This window comes from Bacillus rossius, chromosome 7, assembly GCF_032445375.1.
Source record: "Bacillus rossius redtenbacheri isolate Brsri chromosome 7, Brsri_v3, whole genome shotgun sequence".
NCBI classification, from domain to species: domain Eukaryota; kingdom Metazoa; phylum Arthropoda; class Insecta; order Phasmatodea; family Bacillidae; genus Bacillus; species Bacillus rossius.
The window spans coordinates 54510739-54537353 of NC_086335.1; the positions used below are offsets into that span (position 1 = coordinate 54510739).

The 26615-nt window shown below is 47.5% G+C and overlaps 1 protein-coding gene across 1 annotated transcript in view; it reads right to left on the minus strand.

Annotated features, from left to right (window-relative positions):
• Nucleotides 1-26615, minus strand: part of LOC134534565 (uncharacterized) — a 95671-nt gene that overhangs the window by 24941 nt on the left and 44115 nt on the right. Inside the window, exons 2-3 of the mRNA XM_063373046.1 lie at nucleotides 3362-3688; nucleotides 2713-2935 (exon numbers count right to left, since the gene is read on the minus strand). Of these exons, the coding sequence (XP_063229116.1) occupies nucleotides 2713-2935; nucleotides 3362-3664 (526 nt within the window). The 5' untranslated portion in view covers nucleotides 3665-3688. The remainder of the gene's footprint in view (nucleotides 1-2712; nucleotides 2936-3361; nucleotides 3689-26615) is intronic.

Genomic DNA, 26615 nt, shown 5'->3' on the forward strand with positions numbered 1-26615 from the left:
TCGCTTTTATCGGAAACGTTTCATTATATAGATTGAAATTTCGGTCTGCTGATCTAATGATAAAATAGTCGACGAAGCTGCTCCGGCAGCGAATTCTAGCGGCGGGTGCAGAAACACGTGAGATTCCATTCAAGAAATGTTTTTGAAAATACAATTTGCGTATATTTATCACACTCGGCATTATTTTTAAGAATTCCTACGTTAAATTTGGTGTCCGAGTGAAATACTAGCTCAGAAGATTATTTTTCAGTGCAACTTTTTTTAAAGCACAGTAGGAATTTGCATTATCTTCATTTTCAAGCCATTAAAATATAGTCACTCATCAAAATATTAAAGATTCTCACTGCGTTTCATTTCAGAGCCCTGCGCTTAGAGGCAATACCGCACTAGTTATAGATTACGCACTTTAATCCGGCATTCTTTGGTTCGGCGCATTCTGCAGTCCGGCACCAATAGCGACTCTAGAGCATTCTGATTTATTTTCCGGTGGATTCTGGCGTTTGTTTACCTCTACGCACGTGATGGCAGTGACTATTTTAAACCTTAACGTTAATGGTTTTTTCCCCCCTTGCTATAGAACAGCTCATTTCAACTTTTTTTTTTAAATACCACTGTAATGTATATTAATGTTTTCTTTGGTTTTCCCGTAAACACTATAAAGAAAATCCTATTATCCGCAAAATTACTACAGATATTCTGGGAAACACAACAACGACAGTACAGAAAAACACAGAAGGCTTCCTACGAAACAACAGTTGCGACGTTTCGGGAACTAACATCTGTGGTTCCGAAAGTATCTATTGAAGAGCCTTTACCGTCAGTGGCGGATACAGGAATTTACATTAAGTTCATAAAATAATGCCCCATAGATAACATTTGTTAGTCGGTAGTCCTTGACTGTTGGATTGGTCATAATGGTCGAGACGACAAAGCTCTCTTTTTCGCTGGCCTCCACGTTCACCTGACGTAACACCACGCGATTTTTTTCTTCCTGTTGTGGCTTTATGAAAGATCGTGTCTACGTTCCGCCGCTACCTAACGATATGCCACAGCTGAGACACAGAATTTAAAAAAAGGCTATTGCTTCCATTACTCCGGACTTGTTACCCAAAATGTGGGAAGAATTGGACTTTAGGTTGGATGTGTGCCGTATAACTAAAGGTGCACGTACTGAAAATTAAAAAAAAAAGTAGGTTATTTTACCTTCTATGTGATGTGTGATTTGTTGTAAATAGTCTAAATTGAAACTGGGAAATTCTACTATTGGGGGGGATTTTTTTTTTTGGGGGGGGGGGGGGGCTATAGTCAACAAAAAGGGGTTTGACCATTTACATTCTCAGAATTTACCACTGCCTTTGTGAGTTCTGATTCCAGCTCGTTTTGAATCACGCGAAAATAGCAATCTGTAGAGACCGGAAAAAATTCGCGGATTCATTTCGAGATAGGCTGAAATTCAAACACGTGTACAATTCTGCTGGTTCGGCTGTTGGCTCGCAGTTTAACTGGAGCTCTCTGGGACAATGAGAGACTATCGACCAAAGAAGCGTCAAATCACAAGCCGGCAGGGCCACATTTTTACTTGTAATTTATTTTTGTTTCTGGTCTCTAGTTTTATATGGTTTTTTATTTCACGTATTTTTACGCTTTTTTAATAAATGTTAATTTATCTGTAAATTTTTTTAATTATATTTGTTTCTGTTAATTAGTTATACGCAGTTTGGTAGCTATCGATTATGAGTTTAAGAATATCGATTGTGTTTCACGTAAATACCACTTGGTGAGCGCCCGGCGGTTGGCTGATGACGTCAGACATTCGGCTTGCCGGGCTGCCATTATTAACGTCAGCTTTTGTAACTAAGCTTGTATGGTTATGTATAGTAAAAATTATTTTTGCAAATTTCCTTTTTTTAATAACATACGTCCAAAGTCTTGCCTCTTGTTTGTTTAATGGTTACTCTGCTAATATATCCTTTCAATTTTTTGGCCTGACCCCTGGGCAGTGGTGTGGGGAATTTATATTGTTTAGCTTTTTATGCCTGGTTTTAATATTTATTTTTTCCCTTCGCGCCCAGAGTGAGTCGGGGACGCAACCCCTCTTCCAATTAAGGAGGAAGAAGGGTTACAGCCGTATAACTAAAGGTGCACGTACTGAAAATTAAAAAAAAAAGTAGGTTATTTTACCTTCTATGTGATGTGTGATTTGTTGTAAATAGTCTAAATTGAAACTGGGAAATTCTACTATTGGGGGGGATTTTTTTTTTGGGGGGGGGGGGGGGGGGCTATAGTCAACAAAAAGGGGTTTGACCATTTACATTCTCAGAATTTACCACTGCCTTTGTGAGTTCTGATTCCAGCTCGTTTTGAATCACGCGAAAATAGCAATCTGTAGAGACCGGAAAAAATTCGCGGATTCATTTCGAGATAGGCTGAAATTCAAACACGTGTACAATTCTGCTGGTTCGGCTGTTGGCTCGCAGTTTAACTGGAGCTCTCTGGGACAATGAGAGACTATCGACCAAAGAAGCGTCAAATCACAAGCTACCCTGTGGAGACGCCTCACAATTTATTAGTACCCAATGAACACGCGTGTTTACTTGAAAAATGTAGAGGATAATGGAGGCTATCCTAGAGGTCATTGAATACGCGAATTTTTCCGGACACTAGCAGTCTGCCTTGACGGAGATCAAGTGGGAGAGGGGTGGGAGGGCTCACCCGAGGAGTTGGCCACCTCGGCGCCGCACTCGCCGCGCCGGACCCAGCGCGGCCAGAAGTAGGTGCCGAGGTCGGCCCACACGTAGCGCACGGGACAGGAGCCGCGCTGCACCAGCCAGGCGCCCACCAGCTCGCGGTACTGCGGCGGCAGCTCCGGGGGCAGTCGCAGCTCGCGCGCCGCCGCCTCCTGCAGCTGGCGCACCGCCTTGCGGTCCGGCTCCGCCTGCGACACGCGGGCGCCGCCGGTACACACCTCCCCTCCCCTTCCCTGCCCGGTGCAGCACGGTGCGCGCCGCCGGTACACGCCTCCCCTCCCCTCCCCTCCACGGTGCAGCACGGCGCGCGCCGCCGGTACACACATCCCCTCCCCTTCCCACCAAGGTGCAGCACGGCGCGCGCCGCCTATAGCCTACAGGGTTACGCGATCAATATTTCAGTGAAAGAGAGAGATAGAGAGGATTTATTGCAACTTGAATACCTGCCCAGTTATTTCCGTATAACATAACATTATGAGAGAGGTTTTCAAGAGCACTGAACTAGTGGCAGTAGTACGTCGCTAGGCGCCCTGCTGTAGACGCGGTGGGGGGGGGGGGGGGGGGGCTAAGTAGAGAGAGAGAGAGAGAGAGAGAGAGAGGAGAGAAGGCCTCACCTTGGCGACCACCTCCTGCGCGTGTGCGGGCGGCGGGGGCGAACGCCTCATCCACTTGGAGTCGAAGTCGTGCGCCATGAGCCGCAGCAGAGTCGCCTCGTCCAGGTCCTTGCGGCGCGGCTTCACCTGCGAGCGCTGCGTGTTGGCCCAGAAGCGCAGCGGCAGCAGAGGCGAGTCGTCGCCCACTAGCCCCGTGTTGTCTGGCGGCGGCGGTGGGGACTGCTGGCGGGGCGGCGGGCCGGGCGCCGCCGCGCACGCGAGCGCGCAGGCGGCTGACAGCATGCGCCACCAGTACACCGGCATGCCTGGGTCCTCCCCGGCCGTGCCCTGGGACACGGGCAACCACACACACACGCTCAGTGAGGGCGGCCGACAGCACGCGCCACCAGTACACCGGCATGCCTGGGTCCTCCCCGGCCGGGCCCTGGGACACGGGCAACAACACACACGCTCAGTGCGGGCGGCCGACAGCACGCGCCACCAGTACACCGGCATGCCTGGATCCTCCCCAGCCGGGCCCTGGGACACGGGCAACAACACACACGCTCAGTGCGGGCGGCCGACAGCACGCGCCACCAGTACACCGGCATGCCTGGGTCCTCCCCGGCCAGGCCCTGGGACACGGGCAACCACACACACGCTCAGTGCGGGCGGCCGACAGCACGCGCCACCAGTACACCGGCATGCCTGGCTCCTCCCCGGCCGGGCCCTGGGACACGGGCAACAACACACACACGCTCAGTGCGGGCGGCCGACAGCACGCGCCACCAGTACACCGGCATGCCTGGGTCCTCCCCGGCCAGGCCCTGGGACACGGGCAACCACACACACGCTCAGTGCGGGCGGCCGACAGCACGCGCCACCAGTACACCGGCATGCCTGGGTCCTCCCCGGCCAGGCCCTGGGACACGGGCAACCACACACACACGCTCAGTGCGGGCGGCCGACAGCACGCGCCACCAGTACACCGGCATGCCTGGGTCCTCCCCGGCCAGGCCCTGGGACACGGGCAACCACACACACGCTCAGTGCGGGCGGCCGACAGCACGCGCCACCAGTACACCGGCATGCCTGGCTCCTCCCCAGCCGGGCCCTGGGACACGGGCAACAACACACACACGCTCAGTGCGGGCGGCCGACAGCACGCGCCACCAGTACACCGGCATGCCTGGGTCCTCCCCGGCCAGGCCCTGGGACACGGGCAACCACACACACACGCTCAGTGTAGGCGGCCGACAGCACGCGCCACCAGTACACCGGCATGCCTGGGTCCTCCCCGGCCGGGCCCTGGGACACGGGCAACAACACACACACGCTCAGTGCGGGCGGCCGACAGCACGCGCCACCAGTACACCGGCATGCCTGGGTCCTCCCCGGCCGGGCCCTGGGACACGGGCAACCACACACACGCTCAGTGCGGGCGGCCGACAGCACGCGCCACCAGTACACCGGCATGCCTGGGTCCTCCCCGGCCGGGCCCTGGGACACGGGCAACCACACACACGCTCAGTGCGGGCGGCCGACAGTACGCGCCACCAGTACACCGGCATGCCTGGGTCCTCCCCGGCCGGGCCCTGGGACACGGGCAACAACACACACGCTCAGTGCGGGCGGCCGACAGCACGCGCCACCAGTACACCGAAAGGCCTGGGTCCTCCCCGGCCAGGCCCTGTGACACGGGCAACAACACACACACGCTCAGTGCGGGCGGCCGACAGCACGCGCCACCAGTACACCGGCATGCCTGGGTCCTCCCCGGCCGGGCCCTGGGACACGGGCAACCTAACACACGCTCAGTGCGGGCGGCCGACAGCACGCGCCACCAGTACACCGGCATGCCTGGGTCCTCCCCGGCCGGGCCCTGGGACACGGGCAACCACACACACGCTCAGTGCGGGCGGCCGACAGCACGCGCCACCAGTACACCGGCATGCCTGGGTCCTCCCCGGCCGGGCCCTGGGACACGGGCAACCACACACACGCTCAGTGCGGGCGGCCGACAGCACGCGCCACCAGTACACCGGCATGCCTGGCTCCTCCCCAGCCGGGCCCTGTGACACGGGCAACAACACACACGCTCAGTGCGGGCGGCCGACAGCACGCGCCACCAGTACACCGGCATGCCTGGGTCCTCCCCGGCCGGACCCTGGGACACGGGCAACCACACACACACGCTCAGTGCGGGCGGCCGACAGCACGCGCCACCAGTACACCGGCATGCCTGGGTCCTCCCCGGCCGGGCCCTGGGACACGGGCAACCAACACACACACGCTCAGTGCGGGCGGCCGACAGCACGCGCCACCAGTACACCGGCATGCCTGGGTCCTCCCCGGCCGGGCCCTGGGACACGGGCAACCACACACACACGCTCAGTGCGGGCGGGCGACAGCACGCGCCACCAGTACACCGGCATGCCTGGATCCTCCCCAGCCGGACCCTGGGACACGGGCAACCACACACACGCTCAGTGCGGGCGGCCGACAGCACGCGCCACCAAAACACCGGCATGCCTGGATCCTCCCCAGCCGGGCCCTGGGACACGGGCAACCACACACACACGCACAGTGCGGGCGGCCGACAGCACGCGCCACCAGTACACCGGCATGCCTGGGTCCTCCCCGGCCGGGCCCTGGGACACGGGCAACCAACACACACACGCTCAGTGCGGGCGGCCGACAGCACGCGCCACCAGTACACCGGCATGCCTGGGTCCTCCCCGGCCGGGCCCTGGGACACGGGCAACCAACACACACACGCTCAGTGCGGGCGGCCGACAGCTCGCGTCACCATTACACCGGCATGCCTGGGTCCTCCCCGGCCGGGCCCTGGGACACGGGCAACCACACACACACGCTCAGTGCGGGCGGCCGACAGCACGCGCCACCAGTACACCGGCATGCCTGGGTCCTCCCCGGCCGGGCCCTGGGACACGGGCAACCAACACACACACGCTCAGTGCGGGCGGCCGACAGCACGCGCCACCAGTTCACCGGCATGCCTGGGTCCTCCCCGGCCGGGCCCTGGGACACGGGCAACCAACACACACACGCTCAGTGCGGGCGGCCGACAGCACGCGTCACCATTACACCGGCATGCCTAGGTCCTCCCCGGCCGGGCCCTGGGACACGGGCCACCAACACACACACGCTCAGTGCGGGCGGCCGACAGCACGCGCCACCAGTACACCGGCATGCCTGGATCCTCCCCAGCCGGGCCCTGGGACACGGGCAACCACACACACGCGCTCAGTAAGGGCGGCCGACAGCACGCGCCACCAGTACACCGGCATGCCTGGATCCTCCCCAGCCGGGCCCTGGGACACGGGCAACAACACACACACGCTCAGTGCGGGCGGCCGACAGCACGCGCCACCAGTACACCGGCATGCCTGGGTCCTCCCCGGCCAGGCCCTGGGACACGGGCAACCACACACACACGCTCAGTGCGGGCGGCCGACAGCACGCGCCACCAGTACACCGGCATGCCTGGGTCCTCCCCGGCCGGGCCCTGGGACACGGGCAACCACACACACGCTCAGTGCGGGCGGCCGACAGCACGCGCTACCAGTACACCGGCATGCCTGGGTCCTCCCCGGCCGGGCCCTGGGACACGGGCAACCACACACACGCTCAGTACGGGCGGCCGACAGCACGCGCCACCAGTACACCGGCATGCCTGGGTCCTCCCCGGCCGGGCCCTGGGACACGGGCAACAACACACACGCTCAGTGCGGGTGGCCGACAGCACGCGCCACCAGTACACCGGCATGCCTGGGTCCTCCCCGGCCAGGCCCTGGGACACGGGCAACCACACACACGCTCAGTGCGGGCGGCCGACAGCACGCGCCACCAGTACACCGGCATGACTGGCTCCTCCCCAGCCGGCCCTGGGACACGGGCAACAACACACACACGCTCAGTGCGGGCGGCCGACAGCACGCGCCACCAGTACACCGGCATGCCTGGGTCCTCCCCGGCCGGGCCCTGGGACACGGACAACAACACACACGCTCAGTGCGGACGGCCGACAGCACGCGCCACCAGTACACCAGCATGCCTGGCTCCTCCCCAGCCGGGCCCTGGGACACGGGCAACCACACACACGCTCAGTGCGGGCGGCCGACAGCACGCGCCACCAGTACACCGGCATGCCTGGATCCTCCCCAGCCGGGCCCTGGGACACGGGCAACAACACACACACGCTCAGTGCGGGCGGCCGACAGCACGCGCCACCAGTACACCGGCATGCCTGGATCCTCCTCAGCCGGGCCCTGGGACACGGGCAACCACACACACGCTCAGTGCGGGCGGCCGACAGCACGCGCCACCAGTACACCGGCATGCCTGGGTCCTCCCCGGCCGGGCCCTGGGACACGGGCAACCACACACACACGCTCAGTGCGGGCGGCCGACAGCACGCGCCACCAGTACACCGGCATGCCTGGGTCCTCCCCGGCCGGGCCCTGGGACACGGGCAACCACACACACACGCTCAGTGCGGGCGGCCGACAGCACGCGCCACCAGTACACCGGCATGCCTGGCTCCTCCCCGGCCGGGCCCTGGGACACGGGCAACCACACACACTCTCAGTGCGGGCGGCCGACAGCACGCGCCACCAGTACACCGGCATCCCTGGGTCCTCCCCAGCCGGGCCCTGGGACACGGGCAACAACACACACGCTCAGTGCGGGTGGCCGACAGCACGCGCCACCAGTACACCGGCATCCCTGGGTCCTCCCCGGCCGGGCCCTGGGACACGGGCAACCACACACACGCTCAGTGCGGGCGGCAGACAGCACGCGCCACCAGTACACCGGCATGCCTGGCTCCTCCCCAGCCGGGCCCTGGGACACGGGCAACCACACACACGCTCAGTGCGGGCGGCCGACAGCACGCGCCACCAGTACACCGGCATGCCTGGATCCTCCCCAGCCGGGCCCTGGGACACGGGCAACCACACACACGCTCAGTGCGGGCGGCCGACAGCACGCGCCACCAGTACACCGGCATCCCTGGGTCATCCCCGGCCGGGCCCTGGGACACGGGCAACCATACACACGCTCAGTGCGGGCGGCCGACAGCACGCGCCACCAGTACACCGAAATGCCTGGCTCCTCCCCAGCCGGGCCCTGGGACACGGGCAACCACACACACGCTCAGTGCGGGCGGCCGACAGCACGCGCCACCAGTACACCGGCATGCCTGGGTCCTCCCCGCCTTATTTTTGTTTCTTAAAATAACAAATAATAATATTGAGGTCGTACAGACATTGTATAATAAACATTGCGTTTTAACCAACAATTTTACTTCGGAAAAAAAAACACTACATAGGTATTTCTTTCTGAGAAAGACACGTAAAAATAGTTTCTTGAGATGATTTTATGAATTTTAAATATTTTCAGCAGTCTGCTAATTTATCACCGGACAATAAATTTAATTTAATTTGTTAGAATACTAACAGATATGATAATAACGAATTGTTACTTTTGCTCCTCAGCTTATATATTTTCGATTTGCTCTTTTTTTTATCTATATATTCTAAGCATTTTACATACTTGGATCGGTATTTTGTAGAAATAGTGATATGGCATGTATTCGGTAAAGTTGTTTTTCGAAAATTAGACCATTCTAATGGCTGATTTGATAGCTGTCCGAAATTTAAAATTAAAAGTTATAAGAGATAATTGAAAAAGTGGAAATAATGAAAGCAGTAAACTATCGGTGATTGCGTTAACTTATGATAATGGCACTGACCATAATAATATTTTATTAATATTCAATTAAATTGGTACGATTTGTTCAGTGACCGATTTTTACATATACCAATTAGAAAATTGAGGATGATTTATTTGTTAACGCTTGATTAAAAAATTTTGTCTTTTTTTTTTTGTGGTTAGCATTGTTCTCTGTCAATGTGAAATGAATTTTTTTTTTTTTAACGATTAGTACTTAGCTATTAGTATCACTGATTTTCTCACGATTTTCTGCGTGGTTTTGCATTATTTCGTTACAGCCATTATTTCGTTACAGCAATATATTAAGGTGATGTGCTAGGATGAAAAAAATTTCTGAGATATGCCTGTATGAATGAATAGTCTATGCCTTGGCAGTTTAAAGGAGGGATGACAACGATATTAATTAGCTCACTATTGTTCTTAAGACGATTGCTAGTTAGAATTCTTTAGCAACCAGATAGCCGAACGAGAATTCTAGAGGGGAGGGAAGGGATGGATTTTTTTTTCCAGCCAGGGGTGCGACTGAAAGAAGGCACAAAGAGTGAAGGAAAAAGATACAAAAGGGTGATTGTATTGGGGTAGGGGTCAGAGGTCGCCATGAATCTCTCGGCCACCCTGGGATTCTCTATTTCCCACACCGTGGGCGGCCCAGGACGGCAACCGTACAACTCTCACGAAGAAAGAGAGGTATATATATATCGCTTGGACGAAATGTAGACAACTAAACTTAAGTTGTTCTTTCGCTGCACACTATTCTTAAACCGTACACACTGTACAAGGATTATAAATATTTCTCTCTGTATTCTACGTATTATTTAGTTGTAGGCTTCATCGTAACGATTACAGGACGTACGTAACACGACGCAGAACGCGCCGTAAATGATAGCTGAAATCGTGTTTGTTGTATTATGATCAGGGACGCGAGTTTTAACGATATTTCATCCATAATCATCCCAAAATTATTTAATCAAAAAGAGCCCTAATTTTGTAATTTTCATATGTATGACATTTGCGTCAAATTTAATAATCTACACGATATATCATTTCACGTTTATCCATCAAAAACAATGCACGTTTCCCGTACATGTCAGTCAGAATAATGTGAATTGTCAGACTTATTAAAACCGTTTCAAAAATGTGACAATTACCTATATGTCAACTACCATTATCCCGTGTTTGATATTTACCTGTGAGCTCAAACATTTGATGGAACAGGTATTAGTAACATTTGTAAACTATTATAAAAATTTTAATTGACTCTCTTTACAGTAAAATGTGTGAAACTTACCCCCCCACCCCAACCCGAAAAAAATTAATGTATTTCAAAATAAGTTCTAAAATAAAAGGTTAAGTAAATTTTGAAACCTTCTGTGATTAATGAAATCAATATAACTGGCTAAGAGCGTTTGAAACAACGTGTTAATTTTATATGTTTTAAAAATCTTTGTTATAGAAATGAAAATAAATATACATAATGTTTTGAAAGAAAACAAAAGACGTGAAGATGCATAACGTTTTTGATAATACCTCAAAAAAATGACTAACAAATATTCTCATTTAAATACTACAGAAATTATGCTCAATAATAAATAAAACATGGAAGTTTTTTTATTGTTTATAAATTTTAAACTTAATGTTCAGCATTTAAACACTCGATGAGCCCAGGCCGTTTTCTTAACACGCGCATGTATCATTCTTGCACTGATGTAACCGTTCGACATCCCTTCTGACCACACTTTAGTGGGAAGAAAGGTGTAAAGAATTTTTATAATCTGCATTTTACTCTTATTCTGTTCGTCGTACAGAAGAGCAGCTGGAAGCAAGGAACGAGAGTGGAGAAAGGATAGTGTAAGGGGGGGCGGGGAATTCCGACTTTTTTTTATGTAAAATTTATATCTCAAAAAGCACCGACAACAGTTCTTCAGTCTGGACATTTCAAAGGGATTATAGTTTTATAATATTATACGTTCGGTTCTACTATAAAGTGTAGGTCGGATCGGGTCTGACTTTGCTGTTGACTTGTATTTATAAAAAAAAAAAAATAATGTCAGTTTTCTTCCTCCATCAAAATCGCCGGCATTATGGAGATGATTTAACCGAAAATAAAATTTATAATTTTTGAACATTAAAATATTATAGGTGCATAAAAACAACCTTGGTTGCAAGCCAAGTGTAAAAAAAAAGTTAACATCAAGTTTAGCTTTGGTGAGTATTACACGGTCTTGCAATCACAAGCCTGCAATAAACTGAAATTAGGCTTGTCATGTTAACTTGCCACGTGATACTAAATTCAAGCTCGATTGTACAAGCTTGCAGACTTGCACAATTACGGGAATAAACAGATAAAACCCATGCTACCGAAGAAATTACGAATAATGATCTCAAAAGATATCAAATTATGGACACAGTTGAAAATTTTCACTTTAAATTTACGAAGAACCCTAGTTACTAATTATCCAGGGATCTTCGTAAGTTTATGGTTTATCTTCGAAAATTTACGTACTGAGTTAACGTGTTGTGGACATGAATCAAAATTAATGATCTTGTGTGTTAACAAAACATTTATAATCTTGTTGAACATACAGTAGAATCTTCTTTTTTCTTCACACTTGTGTTTACCCTGTTTACAACGAAACACTTAACTTGAAGTCGGAACCAGGTGTATGTAATTTCGCCGAAGATCCAGTATCTGAGATTACGGAAGAACTTTTCGTTTATTTCATGTTAATTCATCGTTGAAATATTCCTGTAAATTTACTGTAATTTCTAACAGTGTAGTAGGATGAAGAAACTCAGTGCTAGTGTCACTCTGAATGTGTTCTGAATGTTTTTGATACTCGTTCTTTTTTTCTGTTCTTTACAATCAAAATAGAATCATGACTTATTTGGTATTAGATTTTGGTGTAAAAACTTTGGAAACGTTTGAGATATCGCAATAAGATAAAGACTAAATAAATCCTGGGGTTACTACATAAAACTCGTTAGAATTTCAAGAATCGTTCAGACAAAAAAAAATTTAAGTTAGATTGGGATTAGGTATCTAATCACAGATAGACACTTCTATTTAATTTATTTTATGTTTATTATTGATGTATGTGGGTTTTAACTAATTGTAATTTTTATGTATGTACGTTAAGACAGTTTGCGAGGCCGGGTTGGCTTCATGTAGGCTATCTAGGGTAAGATAATTTGATAATTTGTATGGCTATGTTGGCAGTATACGGGTTAAGATAAGTTTGTGTTGCCTGGTTGGTATTATGTATATTATGGGTTGAACTGCAGATAAAATGTTAGAGAGAAACAAAAATGTTTGAGAGTTGTGTCTTTAACCAAAAAAAGACATATGTATACAACGTAATAAGTATTAATACTAGTAACAGAGGTAATTAAAACTAAAGAAACGAAAGAATTTACGATTAAAATGTGTATAATAGAAATACGTTACCCAGGTTCGTTCGTAGGTACTCGCGAGGCGACTCATTCTGCATTCGCTGCAGGGAGCGACGAGCGTTCTCGATCCAAACCCCTCTTGAGATTTGAATTGGTAATCGCCGCGGCGAGAGACGCGAGCAAAGCAAAACCTAACTGGGCGATGTGTTTCTCTCAGTTACTCCTCCCGCCTTCGCCCGCCCCTTTCCACCCGCGGCTGTTTTCCTCGCGCGCGCGATTTACGCGTCGACGGAAAATCGCGAAGGTCGCGCGCGGCTCTTCAGACGGCGGCCCACCTGCGGGAGATGAGAACCTACGGTGTCCTCCGGGGGAACAAATCTCTCTCTCTCTCTCTCTCTCTATCTCTCTCTCTCTCTCTCTCTATCTCTCTCTCCCCCCCCCCCCTATTCACAGCTGCGTATTTTGCCTTGCATATTTGTTCCGACGGTTTATTACTTTTTTTGACGTGATAACGTCTTATAAAGTCGATGAACGCCGACTGCACGCACGAAAAATTGTCACGTTCCGCCTGAGTCGAGCGCGTGCAAGAACCGGCCAACCACCGTGCGAGAAAATCTTCTATGTTATCAAAAAGGTTAAGGCGGGCTTTTTAACTAATTGCTCGTGATTATATTTAAACAAATTATTTATATTAAATTTGCAAAAACTGTAAATAATATTTGAAAATTAAAAAGTATGCAATTTTTCATCTATGTTTTCTTATGACGTTATCACGTAAAATTATCGTCCGTAAACCGACTTTACAGACAACCTTTTTTTTTTTTTGTTTAACGGCCCGAACGTGGTTTATCAGGGAAAAGAGATTCCCAAGTGGTCTTTGCAAAAGCGCGGTTCTCTCGACACTTCCTGGTCTAGAGACCGAAATATTTCGCGGATTCATTTCGTATTCGGACTATAATTCTAACAATTTTACCTCTTGTGCCGTTTTCACTAGTCATTCTACGTTTATGAGAAGGACTCTGGGCCAATTGAGACACCCCTCCACCAAGAAAGTATCAAATCAGAGACGTTTCACGAGTCTGAAACCAATGTACAATTGAAATTATTTACGAGTTTGCAGAGGAGTTTGGAGTCTATCCTGAAATTAAATGAAAACGCTTATTTTCCCGGTCTCTGCCCATGGTTGAATCCTTCCCCTGGTCAGTATCGTTGGGTGGTATCCTCTATGATGGCTTCGCTGTCACGCGACGTTAAGCAGTCACGTGCGTAAGACGTGAAGCTTCACAAGATAGAGGTATGAAAATCCATAAAAACGTGCAAGCATGCGAGTAAACAATAAAGTTAGCAAGTATGTAAGTATAAATTTTATCAAGTATCCATAGTCTACGCAAGTGGACGAATATGAAAGTATGCTAAAAGTAAAACATGTCATCGAGCACCCCACTCCTGAGCCTCTCCACTCTTTGGTTACGCTCTGATGACGTCATTACCTCGAATTACCCGATTTTTTTTTAATGTGTTTAACATAACATCATAGCTCTCGGTACACAGCATTTGGTGGGAGTAATTTCGTGAATGCGACGGAAATGTGTAACAGGAAGTAGTAGGGAGATGTTGGCGCTTGTGCTGCAGCGTGTCAGCGAGCGCAAACATTTCCATAGCGTTTGAAAAGAGAGAAAGGAAGAAAACACAGCTGTTTACCGTTCGTTCCGATAACAGTATTCTGAACAGCGCGACGCATTGCCATGTGGATTTTCTGATACGTTACAAATACGTTGTTAAATAATAACGTGTAACATATTTCAATAAATATTGAAAGTTTTGTATTAAATTTTTTTATTTTTTGTGTTAATACAAAGTTTGCGGTAGACGTTACACGAGTTAACTGAAAGACTCGCTCACTAATTTTGCGCGCGCGTGACGTGACATATTTTTGTAACTTTTTTTTCTTCGCTGTGGTACGACAATACGGGCGCGCACGCGAGAATACTGGCACGTGGGGCCGGAATGGTCAGCGCCGACCCGCCAGGCTGCTAAAGATTCGGGGGGGACCAGCGCTCCTGGCGGCGACATCATTAATCACGAGTAGCTTTCGAATGTCGATTAATCCGCCCGTCGAGAAGGGGTAGGGGGGAGGGAAGGAAGAGGGAGGTTTTGTGGAGGAGGAAGGGGGGGTAGACCCTTATCCCGGGAGTTGCGTCGCGTGGCGGGGCAGGGGGTTCAAGGTCGCGATAAGGAAGCGGCGTCGATCGACCGCCAACCCGGAGAGGCGGTCCCGCGCGACGGTTGGTCGAACCCGCGGCGCAGCAGCCAATCACGTCGCCGAGAAGACGGGCACCAACACCGGCCCAGGACTTCGCGGGGCCCTGGGCCATTTGCTGTTGCGGAAACCCTTATACCCTGGGAGGAGAGTTTTGACGTGACAACGTCTAATAAATCGATGAACGCCGGCTGCACGCACGAAAAAGGATGACTCATAGTCTCGTTACGCGCATTGGCCCGTTACGCTTGGTCCCGTTACGCTCATTGTACGCTTGCGCCACATCTATTTCTCTTCCACTCGATTGGAACAACCATCGATTTGACTTTTTCGAGGCACATTAAACTTGAAACACTCCCATTCGTTTCCTACTTTTCCTGTCATCGTCCTATCCTTAACAGAATAACACAGATTGGAAGAAGTTAAATAGCAAACATGTATAAAAGTTATAGTTAAAATAATCTGTTCGTTAAAGTAATAAACACATTTGAATTAATGAGTGCAAATAAAAGTAAATTTATCAATTAAATTGTAGATTTCATTTCACTCCTTTGTATCCATACAAAATAGTGGTAATTCAATAAAAATGATTCAATTTTATTCATAAAAGTATGCAATCATTTCATCAATGTTTTGTTATGATGTTGTCACGTTAAACTATTTTTCCAACCTAAATTATTCCAAGTTTGCTGGGCTGGTAGGGGTCCGGGTTAGGTAGGACTCTTGAGTGCGTCTCATGCCGAAGCATTTACGGCCTTATCACTCAGGGTTTCAACCATACAGGTAGGGTTGCATGCATCGTGTGCTCCGGCTTTACCCCCTCCTCCTTCGGGCTTCGAATAGCCTTCAAGAGTAAAGGAAGCTACCAGAAAATTTTTAAAAATAAACTCTTTAATTTAACATTGCCAAACTAACCAGTAAAAGTAAACAAAAAAGATGAATTCAACGTTATCAAAGTCCAAATAAATAATGTTTACGTATTATGTAAAATAGCTGGAGCGGGGCCCTCCCTGGGTCTTGGTGACTGATGCTGGCTGGCAGTTGTAACCACGGAAACACAAACGTTTTAGCAGTAATTTAAAAAATTAGGAGCATGGTCAAAAACCCAATGGAAACCGAGACGGCGTCCTTCGATTCCTATATCTCCTCCTTAACTTGGCCACCAACTAAAGAGATGATAATAAATTAAAATTAAAATATTAGTATTCATTAATTGAGCTAGAAAGATGTTTACATATTGTACATGACACGAATACAACTCAAATTCAAGATAAAATTTAAAACGATAATAAACTAGTTTTTTTTTAAGCAGATCCGTGTGTGGCTTGAACAGTTTTTTTTGTGCGAATAAAAATAGCACATAAGCTGTTCTTGTATGAACAGCTTACATGGGTTGTGAATAAAGAATCATATACGTCAAAGCTAATATTAACGAGTTTTTGTTTGTTCGATGTAAGAAGTAAACTCGAAAACTACTCGACTTCTTAAAAAAAAAAAAAAAACGAACTCTGTCACGCTCTATCCACAAAGTGCTGGTATTGGTTTTCCGCCATGCAATTACAGGGTTACGTGTAAAGCCCGGAGGTGTGGACAGCCTGTAGTTTGCTCTTTTGTGCATGAGGTTATTCTGTGCACAAGGCAAAAGAGTACGGGGTCTTTCGAGGTTGAAGCGATTGCTGGTCGAGGATTGTTGAAGGAAGAGGGGGGGGGAGAGGGGGGATAGCAATACCGCTGATGTGTTCGACCAGAAATCGCTATAAATCCTCGCCGCGAGAAGTGTTGAAGGAGGTGTAGGGGGAGGGGGGGAACATGGCGTCACTCCCGAAAGCTTGCGACACCACCACCCCCCCCCCCCTCCTCCTCCTCAAGCCATCACCGTCGTCCGTGGTCGCGGAGAATCGTAAATAACCGATCGCCGAAGAAGAGGGAGTCTCGAAACTGCGCAAACTCGTTATTAACGCCGGCCCGAGATGTCGTCGACGATAATAACGCACTCGAGAGACCTACGAGGAGGACAGCTTTTCAAGTCGCCGCGCGTGATTATTTGCGAGGCTGACGTAACACGGTCCGTCAGGGAACCTCCTATTCTTGACGCTGTCGGAATATGTTCCTCCGGAGGAATGACTTCAACCCGACAGATAATTACATTACTAAACCCCTATTCTTGAAACACTCGCTAGCGGAACTGGGTATCGGAAAGACGTCACACTTTGTCGGAATTTTTTTCCGCTAACTTCTTTGCTGGTGGAATCGCAATTTCATCTAGAGAGTAGAGAGCTTATTGTTCATTGGAACTTTGATTAGTTGAAAACAATGTTCCATTGTGGTTCTGAAATAATTAAAAATAGTGTGGATGATTTGTTAAGTTAAGTAAGCTATATTTAAAACACTGTAAAATTTTGTGAACGGTTGGTTGAGTTAGGACAGAAACATTAAATATAATTTTGCGTGGCAAACAAGGAATAACAACTCAAAAATACCATTTTCGGATATATATTTTTTTAATTTTTCATTCCAATGTATGTACCCCTTTTTTATATATTAAACTAGGAAGAAAATTTCTCTTCGCACGAAGAAACACCCCCCATCCTTTTTTTCTACCAATTAATGCCAATAAAATCTTACATTGCTCGGGTTTAACTTTACAGCACAGTTTTAAATATTAATATTTAATATTTTTACACGCAAAACTTCCATCTCCACCAAAAATAGAATAAAGACGGAAAGTGAAAGAGAAAAATTAACACACTTGCGTAGGAAATACTCCTTTAATCATTGTGTGTGGCATTCTGCCAGTGACGTCAACTCCAAAAGCAACGATGCCACATTTCCAAAAAGACCGTTTGCTAATCCGACACTGTTGATTCCGATAATTTCTACAGCAGTTTCAAGAATAAGCATTTGAGCATTCCGAAATTATGTAGTTGAATGGAACGATCTGATCATTCTTCTGGTGGAATTATTCCGACAGCGTCAAGAATCGGGCCCCAGACCACGCCCATATAGACAGGTAGGTCTGGCAACCTCTACATTAGCTAGACCTCTCCGCTTAGAGAAGCCTGCGGTGGCTTGCGAAATAACGCCGCTAGTAATATAATTCACAATTTAGTCTTAATATACTGTTACGAATGGTGAAAAAGAGTTCGTGAGAATGGCCTAATTACTTTTATACAGTTTTATTTGCTGATAATATTGACATTACCAATTAACTCAACACACTGAATGTCTGTTCGCAGATCACTAAGTATCCGACCAGTCCACAGTTCACACTCCTCACTGGAGCTAGGCTCGACAGTGGTTCGCCCCCTTACCCCGCACCAGTCCGCACACTCTGTCTCACACGCACGGTCCCGTCGCTCACTTCACTCAGCTCGCCTGTTGGAACTCCCAACGGAGGCTGGCGTCGCCGTTTTTATACCCGTTGGCAGTCTTTCTGGAACCGACTGGAGCGGTAGTGACGTGTCGCGTCGTCCCCGTGCCTAACCGACGCTCGAAGCATCCAGAACAGCGGCGCTTATTCACGCCACTCCGCGCAGTGGTCTCTGTAAGCCCGCGGGATTCCCGGGCCGCGAAGGGTCGGATAACAGCGCCGAGGAAGGAGGGCGCGGGCGCAGGGGGTGGTGAGGCCGGGCCGCTCTAATCACAGAAGGTATGCGCGCGTGAGGTCTGTGGCCGTGCGGGAGGCACCGCAACCCTGGTTCCAGCACGCTTTGTAACACCTCATTTTTTTTTAGTTATCACTCATAAATTATAATCAATAAATAAAAATAATAGGTTACGATAAAGGCTATATACTAACGGTGAATTTAAAACTGAATAACACATGAGTTCATGCTTCCAGTACATACCGGACTGGCATAAATATTTTCATTTAAATTTCCTAAATTAATCATCAAACAAGGACTTTTAATAAAAAATTTAATATAGTAAGTTATAATACAAAAATGTTCAGAATCATGAGGAAAAACATTAAAAAGTGATTACGGATACAACCTCCATAGCCTTGCATCTGGCACCGGCACTTCTTGGTGGACGGGGGTTCGAGGTGTATTTCCGCTTGTCCGCGCGCCCGGCGGTTGGCGGGCAGAAGAGGGAAGGGTTGGCGGTCATTACACGCCCTGGCGAGTCGGACAACAATGACCGCCGAAGAGGGTGGGATAATGGTCGGTTTCCGGACAGCCCCCGCGCGCTGCCCGCAATTACTTCCAAGCGAGCTACCGGCCTTCATGCTGCTCTTCCCTACTACCAAAACAAATAGTCCGGGGAAACAAAAAGACCAAAAGAGACCCAAAACACCCCCCTCCCCTTTTTCCCAAAAAAAAAATATTGTCCAAAGCTGAATTGTTTTACAGTGTTAGAGTCGACTATGCTTAATGACATACCAAATTTTTAACCACCGTACAACTTGTGTGTCACTCCGAAAACATGCAGTAAAGTCCTTCATGACGTCTTACAGCAAACGCAGTTTCTACCGTAGACCCTCTATACGGCCACCAAAATAATAGAGAAACGTTATCATACAGAAACCGTGAATTTTTTTTCTTCAAAGTTGAATACACAAGATGAAATAAAAATGGTTTAAAAATTGATGATTTTTTAAAATTATTCTTGAAAATAACATTATTTACAAGTAAGTGACGTATCTATCCCTGTATACTTACTCTGTAAACCTGCCTATCCAATGAGGAACTTTCGTCAACATGGAAGTGACGTATCTATCTCTCTTTATTTACTCCCAAATAAGACTGTGGGTGGCCCTTACTTCGTGATTATGAACACCAACACGTATTTCTCCATGATCACATAACGCTTGGTAAGCCTACATATTCAGCGACAAGGTTTGCGACGGAACATTTGATGTGAGCGAGCTAACGAGAGAAATCCCTAAAACCAAAAGAAATGTCAATATTAAGTAATAAATTCGGCGTGTGAGACGCAGCCGTATCACTTCCTTAAGCGTGGTAGGTCTATTTCTATAGTGGTAGGTCTATTTCTATAGTGGTAGGTCCCGGTAAGGCGTACCCTTAAATACGGAAAGTAAGTAGGCTACTTGCTCTTGAACATATGGCAAAATGAACACTTCAAAACTGAACTTCAACCACCAGCGGAAGTCGCGAGTTGAGCTTCTCCAGGCTTCTCTACGCTTCTCCAAACTTCTCTAGGCTTCTCTACGCTTCTCCAAGCTTCTCTACGCTTCTCCAAGCTTCTCTAGGCTTCTCTACGCTTCTCCAAGCTTCTCCAAGCTTCTCTACGCTTCTCCGGGCTTATCCAGGCTTATCTACGCTTCTCCAAGCTTCTCCAGGCTTATCTAGGCTTCTCCAAGCTAATCTAGGCTTATATAGGCTTCTCCAAGCTAATCTAGGCTTATCTAGGCTTTTCCAAGCTTCTCCGGGCTTATCTAGGCTTATCTACGCTTCTCTAGGCTTCTCAAGGCTTCTTTAGGCTTCTCCAGGCTTATCTAGGCTTCTCCACGCTTCTACAGGCTAATCTAGGATTCTCCAAACTTATCCAGGCTTATATAGGCTTATCCAGGCTTATCTAGGCTTATCCAGGCTTATCCAGGCTTCTCTGGGTCGAAACCGGCTTCCCTCCTGATTGGTTCCGCGTCGCAGCACCGACACTGGGGCCGCTTCGCTGCGCCCCCGTGCCCCCGCTCTGAGACACGACTTCACGCTGAATCGCGCCGGAGCTGCAAGCGTTCACGATCGTGCGGGAGTAGTGCTTGCGTTACCGCGCTTCTTTTTTTGATACGTGAGATCAGCTTTGCGACCGCAGTAAATGCACTTGAAACCAGCTTCAGTCGGCAGCAGTCACAAACGAGTTCTTGAACTCGTATCGTGGCAGTAACGACAATATATAATACTTTGCTATTTTTGCGCCGAGTATATAAAACAGCCTTTTTTACTTTATTTATTTTTTACTCTCCGTAGATATACTTTATACCTTGTTGCTCCAACTGCAGACTAAACAGACGTTTCTTTTTCTGCCAAACATGTTGCGTATTTCATTCACCCGTTATTGATGGTGTCGATATTTTTGTTTGCTCGGTACACAGATCGGAGTGTCGGAAAATTCTGCCTCCCGATTACGAAAGCGACACGAACATACATTTAGAAGTAAACTGTTTTAATGCTTGCCATTAGCATGAAAATTTCGGAGTGGAAACAGACGGGATGAATTTATTTAAGCATGGCAATACTTTCAACTGGAAATACGTATAATTTCATCGACGAAATAACGGTTTACCGCGTGGTAAGCTAACTCGCCTCCTGCTCAAGGCGATCCAGATTCGATCCCCGACGCGATCAAACACGTATTTCTCGCAGCGGGAAACGTGACGGACGTTACCGAGATCATGTGGTTTTTTTCTTCCGGGGTAATCTCGGCCCCTCCCCTTCCTGTTCCAAGTCTTAACTGTCTGTATACGGCACGGAACGGAAGTCGCTTGTAGCGGCAATGTGTAACCACAGTGCTGCCATCTGTGGAGGATGGCACAGAAATCTCGAAAACAAAAATGGCGGACCCGCGTGATTCATCCGTAGGCTATATTTTGCTTTCGTGAACAAGGTAGAATTTACACCGCGGACAGGTATTAAAATAAAATTTTATAAAAGTTATAATTAATAGTCGTAAAAAGAAATAATGACAACTGAAAAATACGTTAGAATCCTGGTATTATTTTCAACAACACTTAATTAATATTGAAAATGTAGAGATAGCGCAGTGTTTATCAATCTGTAGAGACACAACAAATTGTTAGCCTGCATATATTCGACACTACGTTGAATAAAAGAATTTCGTGATGAAATTTTTACTGTTAAATTTTAAATGTTGAATCAGCTCAATAAGGTTAAATTTTTTTTATCGATGCTGCAGTCTAATTTTATCACCCCTACCTGTCTATAATGGCCCTAATTAATTTAATTCGACGGCACACATCACGGGTAAAACAGAAAAAAAACTATGCGGGAAGGGTATGAATGCATAAACTAAAATTCTGAAATTACAGCAACCCTCCAGGGCGGAAATATTGCGGAAGCAGTTCCCTGTCTGAAGACAAAAAAAATGTTTACCGTTTATGCAGTGAGATCAAAAATGCAATAAATCGCGGGATTCCGTGAGTTATTCTATAATCCATTGCCATGAAAGAAGATAAAACGGCAAGTTATTATTATAGCCACGATTATTTTATGGATTCATTTCACTCCATGATTGATTCAACTTGCCTACGCATAATCGAAGTGCGCCCCCCCCCCCCCCTTTTTTTTTTAGAGTGCTCATTGTTCGATAAGAAGTTAACGTCACTTGGCGCGTGACCTCTTCTCCATGTTTATGTCTGGCTCAGGATAGTCAATGGGCACCGTAATAGGCAATCACCAACGTCAAGCACATGCATTGGTGCTTCCAGTGTGCTTTGCTGCTCAGCGTAACCGCGAAATAACCGCGGCTCTATAGTTATTATTGTTCCCGACGCAGGCCCCTGGGTGGCGTCAAACCTTGATGGCCCGAGTTTTTCCCCCCCGGCTGAACAATGAAAGTTTTGCCGCGGCGGTGTGCAGGGTCAGAAATAGTCTTCAGCGAGAAGGCGGGAGAGTGGTCGAGGAATGATTGTAGCGGGGACAATAAAGCCGGTGGAAAAGAAGAAAAAAAAGGAGGGGGGACTGAGGCATGGATTGCACTGGCACAATGGACCGCGCCAGGAGTGTGTGTGGGGGGGGGGGGATGCTGTGCGCTCGGGATGTGCGCGCCAACGGACCGCGACGGGGGGGGAGAGAGAGAGAGACACACGAGTCCGCGACGAGCTCACAGCGCAAAAGATCATGCGATTCACGGGGTTAAGGGGCCCGCCTCGTAAAGGGCGTATGTATCTGTGTTAGTGAAGGGGGATGATAAGCGCGACGCTCGCTGGTGCTTCTGGCGTGGTATAGCCTCTAAGCGCGAGGCTCTGAACTGCCGCGCAGTCTTTTAGTCGTCAAAGGATAACTGTGAAATTTGAGCGGTGACCGTAGCGTCATATGGCCGAGAAATGAAGATAAAGGGGCAATGAAAGTCCCTTAAGTGCTTTCAAGAATCTGTTCAGGTTGTTTTACGCCTAAAAATTACCCCGAAACATGCGTTTTAGCCATTATAACTATTATAAAACTACAGTGTATAAACTTTATCAGAAATCAAAAGTACTTTTCGGCCCTCAGCGAACTCTTAAATGCTTTTCGTAAAGAGACCTCACTCGGATATTTTGAGTAGTTTTGAAATCGCGTTGTTTTGCCTGAAGCTCTGCGCACCGTGTGTGTGCCCGGGCAGGCGGATACACACATGATTAGAGACAGAAAAAAATTCTCGGTTTCAATTTGCCATATGCTGAAGTTCAAATACACATACCTTTTAAGCTGCTTTTGCTATTTGCTCATTTTTATCTCTGGACGACTTTGTGCCGATGAGAAACCTTCAAACAGAAAAAAGTATAGAATTACAGGCAAACCATTCTAGACGATTCACAAGTCAGTGGCTAATGAACTGGCGTTATTGCCAAGACGTCCGGGTAAGGTAGCGATGGTTGGGATACGACCGTAACTCTCGGGTCTTATTCTAGTACGTGTCCAAACCGAATCCCAGCAAGGAAACAGATCAACAGCCGTTTTAATAAACGGTGCCCTGCGCGAGGCTAGATACTGGTTTTAATGCATTCTAGCGGACGTTTCAAACATCGAGACAATTGTTACGGATAAAATACTAGATATAGCATCACCAAAGTAGAACCGCCTTTCTAATTCCCTCTAGTACTTTTTAAGTAATGGGTATTTCTTTTTATGACCATTAAGATTTACAGAGTATGTATTCAGGATAGTTTCGCTACCATTAAGTTTCATTTGGCACACAACACGCTTGGAAAATCTCATAAGTGACTACATATATTATGCGCGTTAATGTCGCCAGACGTGGGTCCGCCGTGTGAACGAAATCAACGAAAACGTGAGTTCTACGCATGCGCGGAATGTTGGCAACAGATCGTCAACGGATAAGAAACCGAAATCCGTGGTCTAAAAATAAAGGACTGGTCGTGTCCTATCGTGCACTGGGATTACGTTTAGTTTACATGGTTTATCATACTCCATACACCTAAACCCTTATTTTTGTGCCTTGGAGTACCAGCATAAGTGCGTCTCAGGCAGAAGCCTTTTACGCCTAGTAGGCCTAATTCTGGATTTCAGCCGTGCAGACAGGATAGCATGCACCGTGTGTTTTTTTCGGGGATTGGTCAGCCATTGCAGAAATTTATGCTAGGACTAACTTGCATATCTTAGATCTAGACAATTGCTAGTTAAGTTAGGTCCAGTTGAAAACCTGCATGGACACAAGAAAAAAAACTCTGGGTTCATTCAAGCGCCACCTTGTCTTTGATGTTTGGCTCGTTGGTGGCATACGTCCGTAACAGAAATAAAATATACTCTCTCCCATGCACACGACCATCCTGTGAGCTGGTGTGAAAACATGGCGGTCAAATCTTGCGCGCACGGTCTGTTACTGTTGCTGTTATTTCATCAAGTGTGCGCCCAGGTTTAGAGTAGCTGCGTTTGGCTGATCTGATCCCCATTAACCATGGCTTCCATGAAGTCACTACAGGCAAATGCTGGGATGATTTCTAACGGCACAACATCACCGATATCTTCCTGGTCCGAACAGTTTCTAATGCCCTCGGTACCTACGAGACGTATGATCAAAATAAAATTTGTATGAAATTGAAAATTTAAATATTTTGCTGTATCTAGGAAAAGGTTTTGTCTACAGAACGTAATTATGGTTACTCTTTTTAGGTTATTTTCCAAGTGCAGGAGGCTACCTGTCGCAGTCTTTACCATGTTGTAACATCTAGAAATTTTTTATCTATTTTTCGTTTCATGGTCTTTATACCCCCCAAAAACCATCGTCAATTCAACCATGTATAAATATATGTATACAACTGTCTACCTGGTTTAGGGACACGATAACTGCCACAATTTTGTACAAATTACTTCAAGCTGATTCATAAAGGGGAAATATGTGTGTGTGTGTGTGTGTGTAAAATTGTACCAAGAGAGTAGAAACGGAGAAGGTAAATCGTTACAACTCTGTTAGCATAAAAAAAAAATAATTGCATTACTTTACTTCCTAAGAGCAGTAACAACCTTTTTTCTTCCTTAAACAATTTTTGGTATGACCAACCCCATTGTTACTTCATTGAAGGGAACTAAATTCATAGCAGGCACAGTAACAAAATCCGTTCAAAGCTAGTAAAAAATAAACCTTCTAAAAGTTAGTTCAGTGCTGCGTAGATAAGGATGACGTTCGTTCATTACAGCCGGTTCTGGCTCCAGAGAGCGCTCGTCAGATATTGTCGGTGGGAGTCGAGGGTTTGGTCGTGGGACGAGAAGGGGTATGTGTGGAAGGAGGGGGGGGGGGGGAGGTTACGGACGTCGCAATCACGCAATTGCGAGAAAGTGGAGCTGGTCGTGAAGACTGCGGACGGGTGAACCGCGCCAAGTGCAGGGCGAGTCGGACGAATGTTAGCGTCGCGCGTAGTGACAGAGACGTAGTGGCTCGTCTCAACAATAGACTGCAGTGCGCATTTAAATGGACATTTACTCTCTCCCTCTCTCTCTCTCTCTTCCCAATGCACTATTTCTGCCGTTAGCGCTGTCCTTGTTTGTGCACTTTTAGCAGACCTTAAACCATTGAGCAAAAAACTTTTTAGACACAACTTTGTAATCTATTGAAAAATTTGTCTGAAAAATTGAATTTTTTTTTAAAGTAAAATTTGAAATGAGAATTTTGGAAATACTGTTCTAAGTATTTCGACAGTAGCATCGTCTGATAATATTCATGTATTCATTATTTTATTAAAAAAAATCGTAATTGTTTTCACCTGTTTTTCAACTATATTTGTATATATTTTAAAATTAATTTTTTTTTGCTCCACTGAACATAGCACATAATTTTGTGAAATGCAATGCCTTTTTAATGGCGACTGACTGCAACAAATAGTTTCTCATGTGAAATTACAATTAGTGTTTAGCATTGAATTTTTTTTGTCAGAATGATTACTACTTGGATACTGTGAATAACAATAAATTATAGACTTCAAAAATTAAAAACAAAAAAGTATATTAGATCTTATTATGATTGAATATGATATACAAAATAATATTTTAATGTTAGTAGTAGTATCAATGTGACAATCGAGGTTGCCATTTACTCTGTACTTCAATCTAAGCGTGAGCCAGACTGTAGTTGGTAGTTTTCACTTGCGCGACACACAACTCTCTTCTCTACACACGTTGTACCACTAATGTGATCGTTACTAAAACATTAAAAAAAATCACAATATTGTTACGATTTATGAAGGGAGAACTGGGGTTGTAAGGGATAGCCCAATTAGGTTTTTTCACAGTTTTATTAATTACTAATATTTACATTAAATATAAATTATTGTACTTCAGAATGTCCGATCACAAATCACTAGCACTTAAAAAATGTTTATTCTCAAGTCACTCCAGTGTCTGCAAAAGTTCCGCAGTTCGCACTCCTCACTGGAGCTAGGCTCAACAGTGGTTCGCTCCTTACCTCGCGCCTGTCCACACACACACAGTTGTTTTGCGCCACTCAGTCGCACTCTCTCGATTCCTTCGCTCCCGCATCGCGCCACTCTCGTAAGGGGGGGAGGCGTCTCTCTCGCCCTTTTCGCCGATGTCACACTCCCCTTCACTCGCGAAACTCTCCGAACTCGCTCTGAACTCACGGAACTCGTCACAGGACTCGCGGAACTGTCGCGGAACTCGTCGCGAGACTGCCGCGGGGGGGAGGGGAGGGGGTGGCGTCGCCGCTTAAGTACCT